Source organism: Balaenoptera borealis (assembly GCF_965194805.1).
Source record: "Balaenoptera borealis genome assembly, chromosome: 18".
Classification (NCBI taxonomy): domain Eukaryota; kingdom Metazoa; phylum Chordata; class Mammalia; order Artiodactyla; family Balaenopteridae; genus Balaenoptera; species Balaenoptera borealis.
Window position 1 is genome coordinate 24,895,591 of NC_138877.1, and position 21,438 is coordinate 24,917,028.

Below are 21,438 nucleotides of genomic sequence, written 5' to 3' on the forward strand. Positions count from 1 at the left end.
ACACAATGCAGGGCTGCCAGCCTACTTGGTCTGAAGCTCCTTATTTGCTTATTATCATGGCGCTTCTTTTTCACTGCTTTCTCCCGTGATCTGCTCTCAGCTAAGGATATTCAGAAATCTCAACCAAACTTCTGGCAATACTCTTCTTTTTGCACTTTTGACTGATGGCTTCATAAAGCCCCAGACAATGGGGCAGCTTCCAGCCCCTGTGACTTCATTAGTCTCCTTGTCTATTCTGGGCAAGATAAGCAATCCTAGACAAATGGAAAGCCTGCTTGTCTCAGCTGCTGAAGCCTTGTGTTTCTCAGGGTCATGTTTGTCGCTTAACTTTCAGCTCTTCCTTTCCCAGCTCAAGCTTCTGACCTTGTTCAAATGCCATGTTCTACCTAAGTGGTTATTTGAAGTGATGTTGGCATCTCTGTTTAACTTCTAATTCCTTTTTTGATTCCCCCCCTCACTGGATACCATTTATTTTTACCAGACCATTTGTGTCTCCTTTGATGCCCATGCCCTAAATGCTTGATAAATTGGATCTTAGCATCAGCCTAAAGTATTAGGGGGAAGCAGAGGGATGAGAAGGAAGGAAGCAGAAGGGGAGCAGGCTGCAAGTGTCTGTTGCAGTATAAGTCTGGCCGTGCTGAGCTATTTGATTGTGAATATGGAGTAAGGGGATCAAAATCCCACAAATCACATGGGGAAAGGACAAAGGAACAGAAATTCATCACTGGTAAGCAGAATGGGGCAGTTGTTACAGTAAGGACTGGGAAACAATTCCAATATTCATGCTTGACATACATGAGGGGAGGAACTGGGATGATGGTGTGGATTTTTAAGAAAAAAGCAACTTATTAAAACAGAGGATTCATCTAGGTCCATCTTTCACAGTCTCTCAGAGCTAAAAAGAGATGCCAGAAATACAGACCAGAACTGGCAGCACTTCTTGCCTTCCGTGGAAGGTACAAATCAAGTATAAAGGTGTGTGTGTGTGTTTGTGTGTGTGTGTGTGTGTGTTTGTGTGTGTGTGTGTAGGGAGAGGGTCTGTTTCTGCTTTCAGAATTCCAAAGGGGTCCATGACTCATAAATGGTGAAGAGTTATGGATTAGAAGCTCTGTGTATCCTGAGAGTAGTCAAAGCACGAGGGCAGTGAGATGACTAGGAGAGAGACCCCTGGAGGGTGAAGGGCCTAATATGACACCAGTGTGGAGTGAGGTGTTGTAGGGGAGGGATATTCCACAGCCCTACAGTGAAGTCTGAGTGTCACGCTTTAAATGTTCAGATAGGAAATTAGGGCCCCATACTGTGGAATCTGAGAGGACATTTATCTCCATGTCAAAGTACACGAAGAAGAAAAAAATGAAATCATAGGTTCATATTCCACAAACCTAGTTTTACATTTTTCAAACTATGAATGCAGTCTTGCAATAGCATTTTGTTTTGATTTTCTACTCTACCGTGTCCACAAACTCACCTTTTGTTCTACCTAGGACACTTTTAGTCATCCCCCAATAAAAGTCTAGGCTAGTACCCAAAGGCACAATAAATAATGATAGTTCTACTTTTACGAAGGTACTAACACCTATTTGGGTTGCTGCTAGCAAAACTGCTGAGTTCTTGAGAAGACTCGACACAGAGTCACCACACAGAGGTACCTGTCCAGTGGCTGTTAGTGACCCACAATCTTCAGCTTCGGTAAGTGGAACGTCATGCAGGGTGCCATCTGGCACTTTTTAAAGTGGATGAAGATTAAGGCCAGAGAGTGACCTGTACAGCATAGAATTTTGGAACTAAAGGCAGATGATCTGAGCTGAAACTTTGACCTCAACTACTGTCTCAGCTGTAAAACAATGCTTGTACTTGTTGCCAACATTATGGACTGAGCATCAGCCTCTGAAAAACCTTTGATCTCACCCAGTCCTCCGTCCATCTATCCATCCCTCAGATTTTTATGTTTATATAAGGTCTACCAAGCACATACAATTTCTGCCTGTAAGGACCTTAGTCAAGTGAAGGAGCGAACCAGGTATAAAGCAGAGTGGTGAGTGTAGAGCATGTAGCAGTTGGAAAGCTGAAGCTTAAAAGATGAGTCAGAAGAGAGTCATTCCAGGTGTCAGAAACTAGAAGCAAGAATTAAGGTATAATGGCAAGAAAAAGCATGGCTGTGTTAGGGATGAGTTTTGCGTAGCCACAGTCTAGAAGGGCAAGCTAGAAGGCTGGAGAAGAAATCAGGAGCCATGAGGAGAGTTTCTCATTTGTGGCAGTCTGGGTGGGATGGTTCATTGTGTGGGCTGTCTTGGGTAGTGCAGGATTTGTAGCGTCCCTGACCCCGGGTACAAGATGCTATCAGCAACTCCTGGACATTGAGGTTCCAGAGATGCCCCACACAGGAAGCTCATGGTGCTTCTGGTAGAACACCACTGCAGACATGTATATGCCACATTGGAAAACTTGAACCTCATTCTGTCAGTACTGAAGGTACTGAAAAGTTTTAAACAGGAAAGCCTCAAGGTCAGATTTGCATTTTAGCTGGATCACTGGTAACCAGGTGAAGGATGGGTCTGAAGTAATAGAGAGGTCTCTGAGGCTTCTATATTAGCCTCGGCAAGCAATGATGAAGACTTGAAGTAAGGTGGTGGGTGAGAGGATGGAGATGAGAGTGCAGGTCAGAGAACCACTTAGGAGGTGAACAAGGCAGGGCTTGGTTACTGACTGACCAACTGGGGGCAAGGAAGTAGTGTCATTAAGGATGACCATCGGAAAGGGTTGTAGTTGAAAGAAAAGATTGGTTTAAGTTTTAAAAAGTCTTAGCTTTTCAGGGTTTGGGCAGGTAAATGAGAGGTTGTTAGAGACATCTGATCTTCCTCTCCACCCAGCCCCTTTTCTCTTTAGTGACCACATTTTAAAATGTCAGGACGACATTAGGACACTCCTTGGGAAAAAGTCATTCTCCTCTTACCTACAAACCTCTAAATGCTTCTTCTTTTTTCCGTGCTTCTAAGGCAGTGTTCCAAAGTCCAAATTTACTAGTGTGGGCTCCACAAGTCACATCAAATCCATCATCCCTCTCCCCTCATTGCAGGGCACTGGAGGAAGGAGTTGAGAAGCTGTAGGTAGTAGAATTAAACCCCGTGTAGAGACACTCCATGACATCTGTCTGGATAGCCTTTTCATGATGCGGGAGGGGAGGGAAAACGGGAGTTGGCTAGCTTTACCACCTGGGTGTTTGGCTGGTCTTGATTTCTGTTTGAGGGCTTCTTGAATTCTGTGGTTGAAACACCTGTGTGCTTGCTCTATTGATTTTGGCTCGTTTCTTCAATTTAACAAGATCATCCTGGAATTTTAATATTGTCTTCCAAGGCATTAGTAATCTCTCCCAGAGCTGCATTTTCTGTGGATTGATTACTGCCTTAGTCATAAGATCCTCAGAGCTATTAATAGGAAATATGGAGCAGTATTGGCTCCTTACCAACAGCATTCAATAGCTGCTCCCGTTTTGACACCAAACTATTAATAATTTGTGGGTGTTCAATATATTTAACTGACTTTTTACCCATATTGTATTCGTCTCATACTGTCTAATCCATATGCATAGAAGTCCTCAGAGAATGCACTGCAGAACCATTTTTTAATGCTTTAGGAAAATCAAATATGTACATTACACTTCTGCGAAGTTAAAAGAAGACACCTGCAGTTTGCCTTAACTGTGGTCAGTGCACAGAAGGTGAACACTGCATGATATCCACATAGGCGGGGCGTGAGGAGCCGCACTCTCTCAAGTTTTTTTAAACACAATTTAAATTTTGCTATATAATGCAACTTTCCTGAGAAAATTGTTCTTCTCACACTTATTTAAATGTGGGGCTGCCATGGCAGATGGGAATTTAATAAATGCCATATGACGATGTCAGTGAAAAAGACAAGAAGAAAATTCCTGTGGGTGTCACACAAGAGAACTTCAGACAAGAAGAACTTGCAGTGTCCACTCACACATGGATGGATGTAGTTCTCTGTACTGGCGGTGGGTGTGGAAGCAGAAGTACCAGCATCATCATACCCTCCCCAGTCCCGATCACTGAATGTTTCCAGTTGTACCATTAATGTACAACCCGTCTCTGGTTTGCTTCCCCCTGCCTCTTCTACAGGGACTAGTAATTTAAAAAAACCTCATCCTGTTGTTCCACTGCTCAGTGGCTCCCTATATCTTCAAGGATCAAGTCAAAATGCCTTAGCTTAAGCACAAAGCCCTCTCTGCCCTCTGTCCTCCTGTGCCTCCATTCTCCCCTACCTCCCACAACTCACCTCTCTGCAGTCCTGCGGTCTAGGTCTCTGCTGCTCCAAGTGTGCTCCAGAGACCAGCAGTATAAGCATCACCTGGGAGCTCCAGACCTGAATCAGAGCCTGCATTTTAACACGGTCCACAGGTGATTTGTGTGCACCTTAATGTTTGAGGAGCACTGCTCTCTAATTCCCGCCTTTCTGGCCATATCCTCTCACTTCCACTCCTCTGAACACTCAGTGCAGTTTGCTTTAATTTTTTACCCATGTGTCACATGACCTTTAAAAAGTCAACACTGAAAGGCATACGTCCCTTGCATCCCTTCAATCCTACCTGCATTTCAATTCTTTAAACTCCTTGTATTACTTTTCCACTGCTGCTGTAATGATTTTTTGCCAATTTAGCAGCTTAAAACAACACAAATATATTCTCTCGTAGTTCTGGAGGTCAGACGTCAGACATGAGGATGAAGGGACTGAAGTCAGGGTGTCAGTAGGGCTGGTTCCTTCTGGAGGCTCGAGGGGAACTCGGTTCCTTGCCTCTTCCAGCGTCTCTTGGCTGCCACCATTCTTTGGCTCCTTGGCACGTGGATCACTTTAATCTTGACTTTTCATCCTCACCTCACCTTCTCTCCACACTTTGACCTTCTCGCCTTCCTCTTATAATGACCATTGTGATTATATTGGTTCCACCTGGATCACACAGGCCCATATCCCGGTCTCCAGATCCTCAATTTCTGCAAAGTCCCTTTTGCCATATAAAGTATAACATTGACAACTTCCAGGGATTAGGACGTGGACATCTTTGGGGGGCCATTATTCATCCCGCCACATTCCCTTAGCTGTGTCTTTTGTTATTTGGCTCTGAATATCTGTTAACGTGTATATTGCTATCTCTTGATTAATCAATGTTAAATCTTATTAATTTCTTTCCCCCATTCTCCCAATATAATCATTCAGTATTTCAGGCTTTCCTTCATTATGACTCTGAAAATATTTTCTCACTGCCAAGCCAGTTATACTCTACATTTTTTTCCTTTCAAAACGTTGAAAAAATTTCATTTTATTTTTGCATTTTCTTAGTTTCCTTTGAACATTTGATGGCCTTCCTTTAGCTTTTGTGACTGTTCTACAAAGTGCCTCTTGATGAAAATTTCCACACAATTTTCCACTTTGTGCCTGTCAGATAACTTGTCAATTTCGGGTTTCTTTCCCTTCTGGAAATATCCCTCCTCTCCTCCTCCTCCCTCCTGACTTAACCTGTGCTGGTTGTTCTTTATGCCTCCTACACAGCTGTGGTTCTGGGACTGTCCTTTCATGGAATGATTCCCAACCTCATCTGCACATTGGAATCACCTGGGGGGCTTTAAAGTTCCCTGATGCCTGGGTCGCACCCCCTGAGCTCCTGCTGTATTGTGGCCTGGGCTTGAGGCTTTTAAAGCTCCCCAGGTAATTCTACTCTGCAGCCAAGGATGAGAATCACTGCTGTAACATCATCTGGGGAGTTGCTTTTGTTGCTTTCCTGTGTTGGGTTCCCTGATTTCTGTTTCTCTATTTTTTAAATTTATTTCTTTGTTTTGGTGGAGCATATTATTTAGTAGCTTGCCAAGAGAAGATGTATGTTCAAGCCCTTGCATGTCTGAAACTGTCTTTTATTCAGCCCTCACACTTAGCTTGCAATTTTCTGTTAAGTATTCCAAATTGCAAATAATTTTCCTTTAGCATTTTGAAGGCATTGCTCTTCTAACTTTGAGTTATTTGTTCCTGAGAAATCCAAGGCCATCTGAATTTCAGTTCTTATATGAGGTCTTTTCTGTGCTTCCCCTGGAAATAATTTAATACCTCCTTTTTTCTGATATTCTGTAATTTCATATTGTGCCTTAGTGGGAGGGTCATTTTTATTCATTTTAAGTCTGGAAACTTATCTCTAGTTTTAGATGATTTTCTTGTGCTATTTCTTTGATTTATTTCCCTTCATTTTCTCTTTATGGGATTCTTATTATTCAAATCTTAGGCCTCCTTGATTTATCTTCTTCTTTTTCGTAAAAATTTTTTCTCCTCTAATTTACCTTTGACTACTTTTTCCCCCTTACTTCCTGGCATATTGAGCTAGAAAAAAACCCAGTCCTTTCTCTCCTGAGTGTCTCCTTTACTCCTGCTCCACTGACACACACACAACACTTCTGAGACCAGGTGTGTGTGGTGTTTTCCCCACCAAGCAGTCCTGCAACACCAGCTGGGTGTCCTACCATTCAACTCAGTTCTGACACTCTCTGCCTGGTGATAGCGTCAGATTCCACAGGGTAAGGACTCAGTCCCACAAGACTGCTCCCCACTTCAGATGCCAGTCACAAGTGGTAGGTCCCCAGGGTACCCACAACTTCTGTCCAACGTGGCCACAAATCACAAGTTCCCACAACCTGCACCTGGGGTTTACTTAATTTACTAGAGCCACTCACAGAACTCATACTACTATATACTTACTTATGTTTACCAGTTTATTAAAGGGTGGATACAGATGAACAGCCAGATGAAGAGATACATAGGGTGAGGTCAGGGAGGGTCCCGAGTGCAGGAGCTTCTGTCCCTGTGGAGTTGGGGTGTGGTCACCCTCCTGGTATATGGATATGTTCACCTACCTGACAGTTCCCGGAACCCCCATGCCTCTGGGACTTTTATGGAGGCTTCCTCATGTAAGCATGATCAATTATTAATTCCATTTCCAGCTCCTTTTTCCTCTCTGGAGGATGTGGGTTTGAGACTGAAAATTACAAACTTCTAATCATGGCTCCGTCTCTCTGGTGACCAGCCCCCATGCAGGAGTCACCCAGGAGCCCACATGGAGTTGCCTCAGTAGAACAAAAGATGCTCGTTATGCTCTAACCACTTAGGAAATTATGAGGATTTTAAGGAGCCCTGAGTCAGGGATGGGGTCAAAGACGAAATATTAGAACAAGAGATGCTCCTAAAGCTCTTACCATTTAGGAAATTACAAAGGTTTTAGGAGCTTTATGCCAGGAACTTGGGGCAGATATATGTATATATATATACACACACACACACACACATATATGACACTATATACAAAATGTATATAAAAATATAAAATATACATAATTTTTTTGTTATCTCACACATTTTATTGACCTTATCTTCTAAATATTTTACTGGTTTGTCTTTTTGTGGGGAAAGAGGAGATATTTTTAATTTCTAAGAGCTCCTCTTTTCTTTGCTGCTTTTAAAAAATAACAACCTGTTCTTGTTTCATGGATAAAATCACCCTCTACGTCTTAGAGGAAACAGTACAGGGAGCAGTAGAAAACTTCAAAGAAGGGGGCCCAGAGGCTCACCGCTTAGTATGTAGGAGTTTACACAATCCTTTCATTCTTGCCCTGGGATATGACCACAGCTGTCTTCTGTACTAGGCCTGTCTGGTTTAGTTGATCCAGAGGATACACTTTTGAGTTCCTCTCAAGGCTGGGAGAATTAGCACCTGAATTTTCAGGGTGGAAGCAGACATAGGCACCATCCTTTCATCCAACTGTCTTACCCAGTAGCTGGTGCATCAATTTCTGGGGCCCTCACATTGTTCTGTGGAAAAAGCTGGCTTCTTGTGAGTCCTCTGTCCCCACCCAGCAAGTCTTTAGGTTTGCTCTTTCCTCTCCTAGCCACTTACCATTTCTTCATCTACTTTGTCTTCATAGATTTTTGTCTGGGAATACAGATTTCTCTTGGGTTTTGAAGCAGGGTTTGTGTTTGTTTCATTTCCTCCTCTGTTTAGGGTAATTTCTGAGAGGGGAATGGAGCAGAAACATATTCACTTCACCATCTTGAAATGGGAACTTAGTGCTTGTCATGGATTGAATTGTGTCCCCTCAAAATTTATATGTCGAAGACCTAACCTCCCGTACTTCAGAATGTGATCTTATTTGGAGACTGGGTCTTTACAGAGGTCAAGTTAAAATGAGATCTAATCCAATAGGAAAGGAATCCTTATAAAAACGGGAAATTTGGACATAGGAACAGACATGTATAGAGGGACGATGATGTGAAGAGACATGGGGAGAAGACGGTCATCTGTAAGCAAGGAGAGAGGCCTAGCTCCTTCCCTCACAGCCCTCAGAAGGAAACAACCTTGCAGACACCTTGATTTTGGACTTCTAACTTCCATGTGAGGCAATGAATATCTGTTGTTTAAGCCACCCAGTCTGTGGTACTTTGTTATGGCAGCCTGAGCCAACTAATACAACGCCATTTTTCATTTATTCACACAGTGCCCCGCCCCGCTTAGTCTGATTCCTACTCTTTAAGACACAACCTAGTGTCACCCAGTTTGAGAAGGTGTCCTTGATCCAGTTTAATTAAATGTCCTTCTTTTTAGCATCTTTTGTCACAATACCTCTCATGATGTCACAATACCTGTAATCATTAGTCTCATTAATCTTTTTGTCTGACTTCCATACTAGGCTATGAGCACTTGAGGTCTGGGATCATGTCTGACCACAGTGCTTGTGCATAGGAGGCTGAAATATTGCTTATTGAATGAATATATTATAAGCATAGCTTGTGGGGGAGGATGACTAAAAGTATATATTTTAGTTGAATAACAAAAAGTTTATTATTAATATGTTAAATCAATATTTTATGATAGAAAAATAATGTGAATATGACATAGAAATTTCTGGGACTTAGAACTAAGAAAAATAGTGATCAAAAGTTTTTTCCCCCCTATTTTTGAACAGAAACTTCCTGTCGTGCCCAGGGATCACAGCAAGCATTAGGACTGCAAGTAACTTTGAACTCTTTGTAGTTGAGATGCCATGTGACTTCCCAGTTTCTGTGGCCTTTTCATTGACACTTTATGTGTCTAACCATTTTTTTTCCTGACTCAAAAACTAGGACCCATATTTTGATAAAAGAACAGCAAAGTGGTTAAGTTTAAAAGAAAGGTATACAAATAGGTTCCTCAATAAAGTCATCATGTCTGCTTTAACTATCTTACTCCTCCTTTTAGTCCCTTGACTATAAGATGTGCCCCTGGCCCCCTTCCCACCTTTCAGATCTTGTATGGAATATTTGTGATAAAAACTAGCCTTCTCTAATATAAAAAGAAGGGCTCATGGGAGAATGACTCCCCCTCCTTTATATCTTACCACAGTCCCCTTGTCTTCAGGATATGGACACAACAAAGTCCTAGGATATGTGTGCCTGTCTAATGTAGCAGGGTTTGGGTACATGTGGGCTTTCTGAACACATCTGGAGCTCTACCTTTCTAATTGGTAGTGCTATAGCTGATACAATTCTGAGAGCCTCTCTCCCTTTCTGGCAAGTGCTTCTCATTATTTGATGGAATATGGGTTTTATAGTGACAGAAATGGGGGAATGAATTAAGAAGTGCTTGAGAAAAATTATGGTGAGAGAAAAGGGGGGATCAGGCTACATAAGCTTTATGGATTATTAGTCCAAAGAACTAGGCCTGAAATATGTCACCTGCTGCCATGATGCTGCTGGTAGTTTTATGAGAACAATGGATTTCCTACGCATTAACTTATCAGGCTGGCCTCTCTGCCTTACAGAGGGTGGGCTACAAATCAATGTGAGGGAGAGAAAGTGACATGAACAGATAGAATACTTGAAATCTCATAAATTCCAGCACACATGGTCTCTGCCCCCATGGGGAGAACCCTGACGTGGAGGGTCACTGGGACTGAAGGACATCTTACCGTGTGTGCTGGCTCTTCCGAGGGTCCCCCTTGAGGTCCTAATTCAGCCAGGAATGATGGCTCCTGTGCTCCTGAACAGGCTTTGCTTTCCCTCTCAGGAACAGAAGTGAGCTTCAGGTACAGATTAGGGACGCAAAGACCTGGAGAGAAAGGCATCTGTGGGATTACATGGTATCAATCAGCAGCTGACATGCTGTTTAATAGGATAGCATTAATGAGCAGTAGACATGTCAGTGCTTCTGATGTCAGTGTCACCATTGCTTGCCTCTGATATTCATCAGCTAGTTGGAATATTCTTGAAAAATATATTTAACTTTCCTCTGATTCAAATCCTTCTCATTAGAAAGAATAAACTATGTTGATTATCTCTGAGGGGATATTTTTAAAGCTTAATGAAACAAACATTTAGATCATCCTTTAAAATGTGCTGGATGATTTTGCTTGTACTCACCTTCTTTTTGTATATCCCAAGGGGTGTCTGCAGACATATGCATAAATCGCTCAGTAAGCAACCGTATATGGAGAGCTCACTATATGCTTAGTATGAGGTCAATTTGTTAGAACCAGACCCATGAGAGGCAGACCAGTACATTGTTGTGATGCTTTTTTTCCATGATTTTTTTTTCCTATACCATTACAGGCCAGAAGACAGGCTTATGTGGATTCTATAAGGGAAGGAAGTAAAAAATTGCAAAAGATGAAGGATGAACACTGCCAGAAGGTATTCAAAGACCCAATTAGCCACTGCTAATTATTTGCTTGGGGTACTAGATAATTTTGAAGGGTTTCGGAACAGAAATACCTACATACGTGAAAATCACGATAAAAAAACCCCACAGGTGTTAAAAATGGTGAGATGTGAGTGTGTTTTAAAAGTATGGTGGTGTGGTAGCTCCTTCTGGTCAAAACTCTCATGATACTTAGCCTCATAGGGGCTACAATGTGTCTGCTATAGTTGGTGCCAGCATCTCATGGAGAAGATGATAGAACACTTGGGAACTTATGATCTACAAAACATAATTAATGCCACTGCCGTTTTTTAAACCAAAGATATATGATATTGCAAATAGTGTCCAGAGACTACTATAATGCATAACAAACAAAGCAGGCATACAAAATCATGAAACTGGCTTAAATGTTCATCTAAAAATATACATAGAATGAAAAGTAAGGATACTCTACACATATACAAATATGTGAGGCATTCCAAACAAAACATAAAATTCCAAATAAAACGAGCAACAGAAATCAGTGAAATGAATACAGAACCTCCTAAGAAAAGTACTTAAAGGGTAATCCTTATTAGAATATGAAATTTCTGGCATGTAACTGAAAACAGTGTTGTGACTTGATGGTCATACCTGCCTTTGATATGTAGGCTCAGTGGTGCCAGAGGCTCCTCAACAAGGGCTGGGAGTGATGGGGAAGATGGGAGTCAGCTCCAAGGGGCCACTTCATTCCAGGTCCTTTAAAAAAGCAAAATAAATTATTCAGCTAGTTGAAGACCGTTATATTCCCCATCATTTTTATTTTCCAACATTTTTCTTGCTGTGTTTGTGGTGATATCCTGTCATTTCTTCCAGAATATCTTTTTTTTTTAATTTTATAAATTTATTTATTTATTTTTTGTACTTCTGGCTGTGTTGGGTCTTTGTTGCTGTGCGCAGGCTTTCTCTAGTTGCGGTGAGCGGGGGCTACTCTTTGTTGCAGTGCGGGGGTTCTCATTGCGGTGGCTTCTCTTGTTGTGGAGCACAGGCTTTAGGTGCGTGGGCTTCAGTAGTTGTGGCACATGGGCTCAGTAGTTGTGGCTCGTGGGCTTAGCTGCTCCATGGCATGTGGGATCTTCCCGGGCCAGGGCTCAAACCCGTGCCCCCTGCATTGGCAGGTGGATTCTTAACCACTGTGCCACCAGGGAAGCCCTATTCCAGAATATCTCTTAAATCTGTTTCTTCAATTATACAATTAACTGAATTCTAACTCCCATTCTGAGTTCCTCGATTTCATTTAATTTGGTTTTTTTTCCCTTATGTCTTTGTTGCACAAGGTAACTTATTATAGCAATTGTGTGTGTAAATCATATTATGAAATATGTACTAATTGTCGTTGCTGTAATTTGACCCTTTTGAGTACTACCCTCCTCCCCAAAGTGGTCAATTTCTTACTCATTCATAATTTCATCCAGCATACAATATAAATGACTGTGTCACTGAGCTGTTTTGTGCATAGTACGTAGTAATTAAATTGTTGAAAGAAATAATGTAAGTTACCAATTTAGTTATTAAGCTACTATATAAGCAATAAAGAAACCATGAAACATTTTTATCCCTTGGTGTTTAAAAAATTTTTTTTCTTTTGACAAAGGCCTCATATTGAAATCTACAATTAAAGAAGCAATGTTACAGTAAGATTCTAGCAATTAGCATGTGGAAACTAAATCTGGTATACACTCATGTTGTATTTTCAGTAATGTCTGTTAAATCACATGAAGTGTTTCTGTGATCTTTTAACTTATTCCTAGGTCCTGAGGTACTTAGATACTGAGGGGAGTGTTATGAAATCAGTGTAGATACGATTTACTTTAAAATAACTTTTAGTGAATTTTAAATAGTGTTTTATAAAGTTTGGTGTATATATTTAGAATGTAAAAACCATTAAAAGTAGAACATTTTACAAAGAGAATGCTCAACAGATTAGAAAATCAGATCTGGGATTTAATTTTCAGGTTGAGCAGTTATTTTAAACAGTGAAAATAAAGCTTTTTATTTCTTAATCTTGTTTTTCTTCTGGAGTTAGACAAATATTGATACATACATATTTTCTGGTTACTAATTAAACATATTTTTTTTAACATAAATTATTTCCCTTTACTTGCTGAAGCTTTCAGTAAAATGAATCACGAGTGTATAGATAATTCCATCACTAGGGACTTCAATAAGGGTAGAATACATAAGGATATTTACCTTCTTTTTGCTTCTCTCCCTTTTTGCTCAGTCTGTTGTTGTTAGAAAATGTCCCCTGGAGGCATTTCCTGGCTGGTAGAGTCTGTTACTCCTTAATCACTTCAGTGGTTTACCTTAAGAAAACAAGAAGAATCATGTTTATGGTAGGAAGATACAGAAAATAACACATTTGAATAAACCTACCTAGGGAGACAAAAGACCTGTATGCAGAAAACTATAAGACACTGATGAAAGAAATTAAAGATGATACCAACAGATGGAGAGATATACCATGTTCCTGGATTGGAAGAATCAATATTGTGAAAATGACTATACTACCCAAAGCAATCTACAGATTCAGTGCAATCCCTATCAAATTACCAGTGTCATTTTTTACAGAACAAGAACAAAAAAATATTAAAATGAGTATGGAGACACAAAAGATCCCGAATAAACAAAGCAGTCTTGAGGGAAAAAAGTGGAGCTGGAGGAATCAGACTCCCTGACTTCAGACTATACTACAAAGCTACAGTAATCAAGACAATACGGTACTGGCACAAAAAGAGAAATATAGATCAATGGGACAAGATAGAAAGCCTAGAGATAAACCCACGCACCTATGGTCAACTAATCTATGACAAAGGAGGCAAGGATATACAATGGAGAAAAGACAGTCTCTTCAATAAGTGGTGCTGGGAAAACTGGACAGCTACATGTAAAAGAATGAAATTAGAACACTCCCTGACACCATACACAAAAATAAACTCAAAATGGATTAGAGACCTAAATGTAAGACTGGACACTATAAAACTCTTAGAGGAAAACATAGGAAGAAGACTCTTTGACATAAATCACAGCAAGATCTTTTCTGATCCACCTCCTAGAGTAATGGAAATAAAAACAAAAATAAACAAATGGGACCTAATGAAACTTCAAAGCTTTTGCATAGCAAAGGAAACCATAAACAAGACGAAAAGACAATCCTCAGAATGGGAGAAAATATTTGCAAACGAATCAACAGACAAAGGATTAATTTGAAAAATATATAAACAGCTCATGCAGCTCAATATTAAAAAAACAAACAACCCAATCCAAAAATGGGCAGAAGACCTAAATAGACATTTCTCCAAAGAAGACATACAGATGGCCAAGAAGCACATGAAAAGCTGCTCAACATCACTAATTATTAGAGAAATGCAAATCAAAACTACAATGAGGTATCACCTCACACCAGTCAGAATGGGCATCATCAGAAAATCTACAAACAACAAATGCTGGAGAGGGTGTGGAGGAAAGGGAACCCTCCTGCACTGTTGGTGGGCATGTAAATTGATACAGCCACTATGGAGAACAGTATGGAGGTTCCTTAAAAAACTAAAAATAGAATTACCATATGATCCAGCAATTCCACTACTGGGCATATACCCAGAGAAAACCATAATTCAAAAAGAGTCATGTACCAAAATGTTCATTGCAGCTCTGTTTACAACAGCCAGGTCATGGAAGCAACCTAAATGCCCATCGACAGATGAATGGATAAAGAAGATGTGGTACATATATACAATGGAATATTATGCAGCCATAAAAAGGAACGAAATTGGGTCATTTGTTGAGACGTGGATGGATCTAGAGACTGTCATACAGAGTGAAGTAAGTCAGAAAGAGAAAAGCAAATATCATATATTAACGCATATATGTGGAACCTAGAAAAATGGTACAGATGAACAGGTTTGCAGGGCAGAAATTGAGACACAGATGTAGAGAACAAACGTATGGACACCAAGGGGGGAAGTGGTGGGGGGGTGGGCATGGTGGTGTGATGAATTGTGCGATTGGGATTGACATGTATACACTGATGTGTATAAAACTGATGACTAATAAGAACCTGCTGTATAAAAAAATAAATAAAATAAAATTCAAAAAAAAAAAGAATCATGTTTATGGTAGGAAGATACAGAAAATAACACATTTGTATCATTGTGTCTATTCATGTGTTTGTTCATTCCATTCATTCAACAAGTATTTATTGAACACCTGCTGTGGAGTAATTGGAAAGTAGATTCTCTAGGTTAAGTTGAGGTGACAGCACATTGATCCTGCCCTGTATGTCCCTGACTTTCACATTCTTACATTACGCTGGTCTCTGGGGACAGTAGGTTCTTCCTTAAGTTTAACTTCTCAGTATTTTACCTTTGATTCAATTCCCTCTTCTAGAAATTTATTTACAATTCCCTTTCCAACCTATGCCTTCAGTATATTCTCCACTGACTACTACTTTTTTTGTCAACAAACATGCTGACTCTTGCCATTCTAAATAAAGAAGCCAACCAACTCCTTCCTTGATTCTGCTATCCTCAGAGCTAACACCTTTTCTGCTTCTACCAAAAAAAAAAAAAAAAGACAAAGGTAATATTACTGTAATCACACCTTTATAGCCCACTTTGTCCTTAATGCTTTATGTTCTGGTTTATATTCATAAATATTCTTACTGCAACTGCTCTCTAAAGGTAAAATCCCTTCTGAACATTCAATTCAGTGGTCTTTTTGAAATCCCTCTATCCCTGTAACTCTGACACTATTTAACACCATATTAAGCTTTCCTTTTCTGGCTTTTTTTTTTTTTTTCACTTTATTATTCTGGTTGATCTATCTCAGAGTAATCCATCCCAGTATTCATTCATCCATCCATCCATCCATCCATCCATTCATCCATCCATCCATCCATCCATCCATCCATCCATCCATCCATCCATCCATCCATCCTCTCAACAAACATGTACTGAGCTCATATTATGTACTGAGCCTTCTGCAAGATGCTGGAGCTCCAATTAGAAACAGGATAGACAAGGTCCCTGCTCTCCTGAATTTTACTTTTTCATGGAGAAGATGGACAATTAAAAGGAGAAAAATAAAAAACATTGCACTTTTATTTTATAGTGATTAATCACTTGGTAGTAATTAATGCTACACAAGAAAATATTGTGTTGTGATAACTTCAGAGTGGTGTATCAAATATTGTCAATTGCCTAATTCTCTCCTAAAACCCTGTTTTTTTCCTTCATGTATTCATCCTACTTAGCAAGGCCTGTGTTTCCGAGAATTCAGAAGAAATCAGTCCAGGGATCCATTTGCAAATGGTCTAACTGATCAAGGAAATTCTATTCTCCTTAACTATGACTGGTTCAGCCATTGATATGGGAAGTAGTTCCAACCAATGAGACTTATAAGAAGCCTGCCTTTCAGTACAGATTTTTATTTATATGTAATATACTACTCTTCCCATTTAGTGATTTTTGGCTTTATGTTTTTGGTCTTTTGTCTGATTCTAATATATTTTTCTGCCATCCTTCTTGTTAGAACTTATGTGGCAATTTCTTTTTCCATCACTTAATATTAACCCCTGTGTGTCACGTGGCTTAAATTAGATTTCTAGTGACAAAAATGGCTTTTTCTTTTACCCAATTTTGTAGTCTTTTAATATATTCTCATTTATTGTGATTGCTAGTGTATTTGCACATATTCTTGCTACAGAATTTACTTTTTTTTCTAATATCTTTATCAGAGTATAATTACTTTACAGTGTTGTGTTAGTTTCTGCTGTATAACAAAGCGAATCAGCTATATGCATACGTATATCCCCATATGCCCTCCCTCTTGCGTCTCCCTCCCACCCTCCTTATCCCACCCCTCCAGGTGGTCACAAAGCACTAAGCTGATCTCCTTGTGCTATGCAGCTGCTTCCCACTAGCTATTTTACATTTGGTAGTGTATATATGTCCATGCCACTCTCTCACTTCGTCCCAGCTTACCCTTCCCCCTCCCCTTGTCCTCAAGTCCATTCTCTACGTCTGTGTCTTTATTCCTGTCCTGCCCCTAGGTTCATGAGAACCTTTTTTTTTTTCCGATTCCATATATATGTGTTAGCATACGGTATTTGTTTTTCTCTTTCTGACTTACTTCACTCTGTATGACAGACTCTAGGTCCATCCACCTCACTACAAATAACACAATTTCATTTCTTTTTATGGCTGAGTAATATTCCATTATATATATGCGTGCCACACTTCTTTATCTGTTCATCTGCCGATGGACACTGAGGTTGCTTCCATGTCCTGGCTATTGTAAACAGTGCTGCAGTGAACATTGTGGTACATGACTCTTTTTGAATTATGGTTTTGTCAGGGTATATGCCCAGTAGTGGGACTGCTGGGTCATATGGTAGTTCTATTTTTAGTTTTTTAAGGAACCTCCATACCGTTCTCCATAATGGCTGTATCAATTTACGTTTCCACCAACAGTGCAAGAGGGTTCCCTTTCCTCCACACCCTCTCCAGCATTTATGTAGATTTTTTGATGATGGCCATTCTCACCGGTGTGAGGTGATACCTCATTGTAGTTTTGATTTGCATTTCTCTAATGATTAGTGATGTTGAGCATCTTTTCATGAGTTTGTTGGCAATCTGTATATCTTCTTCAGAGAAATGTCTATTTAGGTCTTCTGCCCATTTTTGGATTGGGTTGTTTGTTTTTTTGATATTGAGCTTCATGAGCTGCTTATATATTTTGGAGATTAATCCTTTGTCAGTTGCTTCGTTTGCAAATATTTTCTCCCATTCTGAGGATTGTCTTTTTGTCTTTTTTTATGGTTTCCTTTGCTGTGCAAAAGCTTTTAAGTTTCATTAGGCCCCATTTGTTTATTTTTATTTCTATTTCTCCAGGAGGTGGGTCAAAAAGGATCTTGCTGTGATTTATGTCATAGAGTGTTTTGCCTATGTTTTCCTCTAAGAGTTTTATATTGCCTGGCCTTACATTTAGGTCTTTAATCCATTTTGAGTTTATTTTTGTGTATGGTGTTAGGTGGTGTTCTAATTTCATTCTTTTACATGTAGCTGTCCAGTTTTCCCAGCCACTTATTGAGGAGGTTGTCTTTTCTCCATTGTATACTCTTGCCTCCTTTGTCAAATATAAGGTGACCATATGTTTGTGGGTTTATCTCTGGGCTTTCTATCCTGTTCCATTGATCTATATTTCTGTTTTTGTGCCAATACCATACTATCTTGATTACTGTAACTTTGTAGTATAGTCTGAAGTCTGGGAGCCTGATTCCTCCAGCTCCATTTTTCTTTCTCAAGATTTCTTTGGCTATTCAGGGTCTTCTGTGTTTCCATGCAAAGTGTGAAGTTTTTTGTTCTAATTTTCTGAAAAATGCCATTGGTAGTTTGATAGGGATTGCATTGAATTTGTAGATTGCTTTGGGTAGTACAGTCATTTTCACAGTATTGATTCTTCCAATCCAAGAACATGGTATATCTCTCCATCTGTTTGTATTATCTTTAACTTCTTTCATCAGTGTCTTATAGTTTTCTGCATACAGGTCTTTTATCTCCTTAGGTAGGTTTATTCCTAGGTATTTTATTCTTTTTGTTGCAGTGGTAAGTGGGAGTGTTTCCTTAATGTCGCTTTCAGATTTTTCATCATTAGTGTGTAGGAATGCAAGAGATTTCTGTGCATTAATTTTGTATCCTGCTACTTTACCAAATTCATTGATTAGCTCTAGGAGTTTTCTGGTAGCATCTTTAGGATTCTCTATGTATAGTATCATGTCATCTGCAAACAGTGACAGTTTTACTTCTTCTTTTCCAATTTGGATTCCTTTTATTTCTTTTTCTTCTCTGATTGCCGTGGCTAAAACTTCCAAAACTATGTTGAATAACAGTGGTGAGAGTGGGCAACCTTGTCTTGTTCCTGATTTTAGAGGAAATGGTTTCAGTTTTTCATCATTGAGAATGTTGTTGGCTGTGGCTTTGTCATATATGGCTTTAATTATGTTGAGGTAAGTCCCCTCTATGCCTACTTTCTGGAGGGTTTTTATCATAAATGGGTGTTGAATTTTGTCACAACTTTTTTCTGCATCTATTGAGATGATCATATTGTATTTCTCCTTCAGTTTGTTAATATGGTGTATCACATTGATTGACTGGCATATATTGAAGAATCATTGCATTCCTGGGATAAACCCCACTTGATCATAGTGTATGACCCTTTCAATGTGCTGTTGGATTCTGTTTGCTAGTGTTTTGTTGAGGATTGTTGCATCTATGTTCATCAGTGTTATTGGCCTATAGTTTTCTTTCTTTGTGACATCTTTGTCTGGTTTTGTATCAGGGTGATGGTGGCCTCATAGAATAAGTTTGGGAGTGTTTGTCCCTCTGCTATATTTTGGAAGAGTTTGAGAAGGATAGGTGTTAGCTCTTCTCTAAATGTTTGATAGAATTCGCCTCTGAAGCCATCCGGTCCTGGGTTTTTGTTTGTTGGAAGATTTTTAATTACAGTCTCAATTTCAGTGCTTGTGATTGGTCTGTTTATACTTTCTATTTCTTCCTGGTTCTGTCTCAGAAGGCTGTGCTTTTCTTAGAATTTGTCCATTTCTTCCAGATTGTCCACTTTATTGGCATATAGTTGCTTGTAGTAATCTGTCATGATCCTTTGTATTTCTGCAGTGTCAGTTGTTACTTCTCCTTTTTCATTTCTAATTCTGTTGATTTGAGCCTTCTCCCTTTTTTTCTTGATGAGTCTGGCTAATGGTTTATCAATTTTGTTTATCTTCTCAAAGAACCAGCTTTTAATTTTATTGATCTTTGCTATTGTTTCCTTCATTACTTTTTCATTTATTTCAGATCTGTCATGATTTCTTTCCTTCTGCTAACTTTGGGTTTTTTTTTTTTTGTTCTTTCTCTAATCACATTAGGTTGTTTGAGATGTTTCTTGTTTCTTGAGGTAGGATTGTATTGCTATAAACTTACCTCTTAGAACTGCTTTTGCTGCGTCCCATAGGTTTTGGGTCGTCGTGTTTTCACTGTCATTTGTTTCTAGGTATTTTTTATTTCTTGTTTGATTTCTTCAGTGATCTCTAGGTTATTTAGTAGCGTATTGCTTAGCCTCCATGTGTTTGTACTTTTTACAGTTTTTTTCCTGTAATTGATATCTAGTCTCATAGAGTTGTGGTCAGAAAAGATACTTGATACGATTTCAATTTTCTTAAATTTAACAAGGCTTGATTTGTGACCCAAGATATGGTCTATCCTGGAGAATGTTCCATGAGCACTTGAGAGGAAAGTGTATTCTGTTGTTTTTGGATGGTGTGTCCTATAAATATCAATTAAGTCCATCTTGTTTAATGTGTCATTTAAAGTTTGTGTTTCCTCATTTATTTTCATTTTGGATGATCTGTCCATTGGTGAAAGTTGGGTGTTAAAGTCCCCTCCTACGATTGTGTTACTATTGATTTCCCCTTCTATGGCTGTTAGCATCTGCCTTATGTATTGAGGTGCTCCTGTGTTGGGTGCATAAATATTTACAATTGTTCTATCTTCTTCTTGGTTTGATCCCTTGATCATTATGTAGTGTCCCTGTTTGTCTCTTATAATAGTCTTTATTTTAAAGTCTATTTTGTCCGATATGAGAATTCCTACTCCAGCTTTCTTTTGATTTCCTTTTGCATGGAACATCTTTTTCCATCCCCTCACTTTCAGTCTGTATGGGTCCCTAGGTCTGAAGTGGGTAGACAGCATATGTATGGGTCTTGTTTATGTATCCATTCAGCCAGTCTGTGTCTTTTGGTTGGAGCTTTTAATCCATTTACATTTAAGGTAATTATCCATATGTATGTTCCTATTACCATTTTCCTAATTGCTTTGGGTTTGTTTTTGTAGGTCTTTTCCTTCTCTTGTATTTCCTCTCTAGAGAAGTTCCTTTAGCATTTGTTGTAAAGCTGGTTTGGTTGTGCTGAATTCTCTTAGCTCTTGCTTGTCTGTAAGGGTTTTAATATCTCTGTAGAATCTGAATGAGATTCTTGCTGGGTAGGGTAATCTTCATTGCTGGTTGTTCCCTTTCATCACTTTAAATATGTCCTGCCACTCCCTTCTGGCTTGCAGAGTTTCTGCTGAACTATCAGCTGTTAACATTATGGGGATTCCCGTGTATGTTATTTGTTGCTTTTCCTTTGCTGCTTTTAACATTTTTTCTTTTTATTTAATTTTTGATAGTTTGATTAATATGTGTCTCAGTGTGTGTCTCTTTTTGGTTTATCCTTATGGGACTCTCTGTGCTTCCTGGACTTCACTGACTATTTCCTTTTCCATGTTAGGGAAGTTTTTGACTATAACTGTTCAAATATTTTCTCAGACCCTTTCTTTTTGTCTTCTTCTTCTGGGACCCCTATAATTCGAATGTTGGTGTGTTTAATGTTGTCCCAGAGGTCTCTGAGACTGTCCTCAATTCTTTTCATTCTTTTTTCTTTTTTTTTTATTCTGCTCCCTGGAAGTTATTTCCACCCTTTTATCTTCCAGGTCACTTATCCATTCTTATGCCTCAGTTATTCTGTTATTGATTCCTTCTAGAGTATTTTTAATTTCAGTTATTGTGTTGTTCATCGCTGTTTGTTTGCTCTTTAATTCTTCTAGATCCTCGTTAGATGTTTCTTGTATTTTCTCCATTATGTTTCC

The 21,438-nt window shown here is 39.3% G+C and overlaps 1 protein-coding gene and 1 long non-coding RNA gene across 5 annotated transcripts in view; one reads left to right on the forward strand and one right to left on the reverse strand.

Moving 5' to 3' along the window:
* The window catches only part of LOC309615710, a 43,818-nt gene extending 24,238 nt beyond the window's left edge, over positions 1-19,580 (reverse strand). Inside the window, exons 1-3 of the long non-coding RNA XR_014237004.1 lie at positions 12,956-19,580; positions 11,357-11,461; positions 9,996-10,135 (exon numbers count right to left, since the gene is read on the reverse strand). This is a non-coding gene — a long non-coding RNA (uncharacterized lncRNA). The remainder of the gene's footprint in view (positions 1-9,995; positions 10,136-11,356; positions 11,462-12,955) is intronic.
* Positions 1-21,438, forward strand: part of EPSTI1 (epithelial stromal interaction 1) — a 105,845-nt gene that overhangs the window by 54,284 nt on the left and 30,123 nt on the right. For 2 of the 4 annotated variants that reach the window (XM_082365663.1, XM_082365666.1), the window contains 2 exons: positions 1,596-1,689; positions 10,636-10,716. In XM_082365663.1, coding sequence (XP_082221789.1) covers positions 1,596-1,689; positions 10,636-10,716 — 175 coding nt within the window. The remainder of the gene's footprint in view (positions 1-1,595; positions 1,690-10,635; positions 10,717-21,438) is intronic. The other 2 variants (XM_082365664.1, XM_082365665.1) reach the window with 2 other exon arrangements.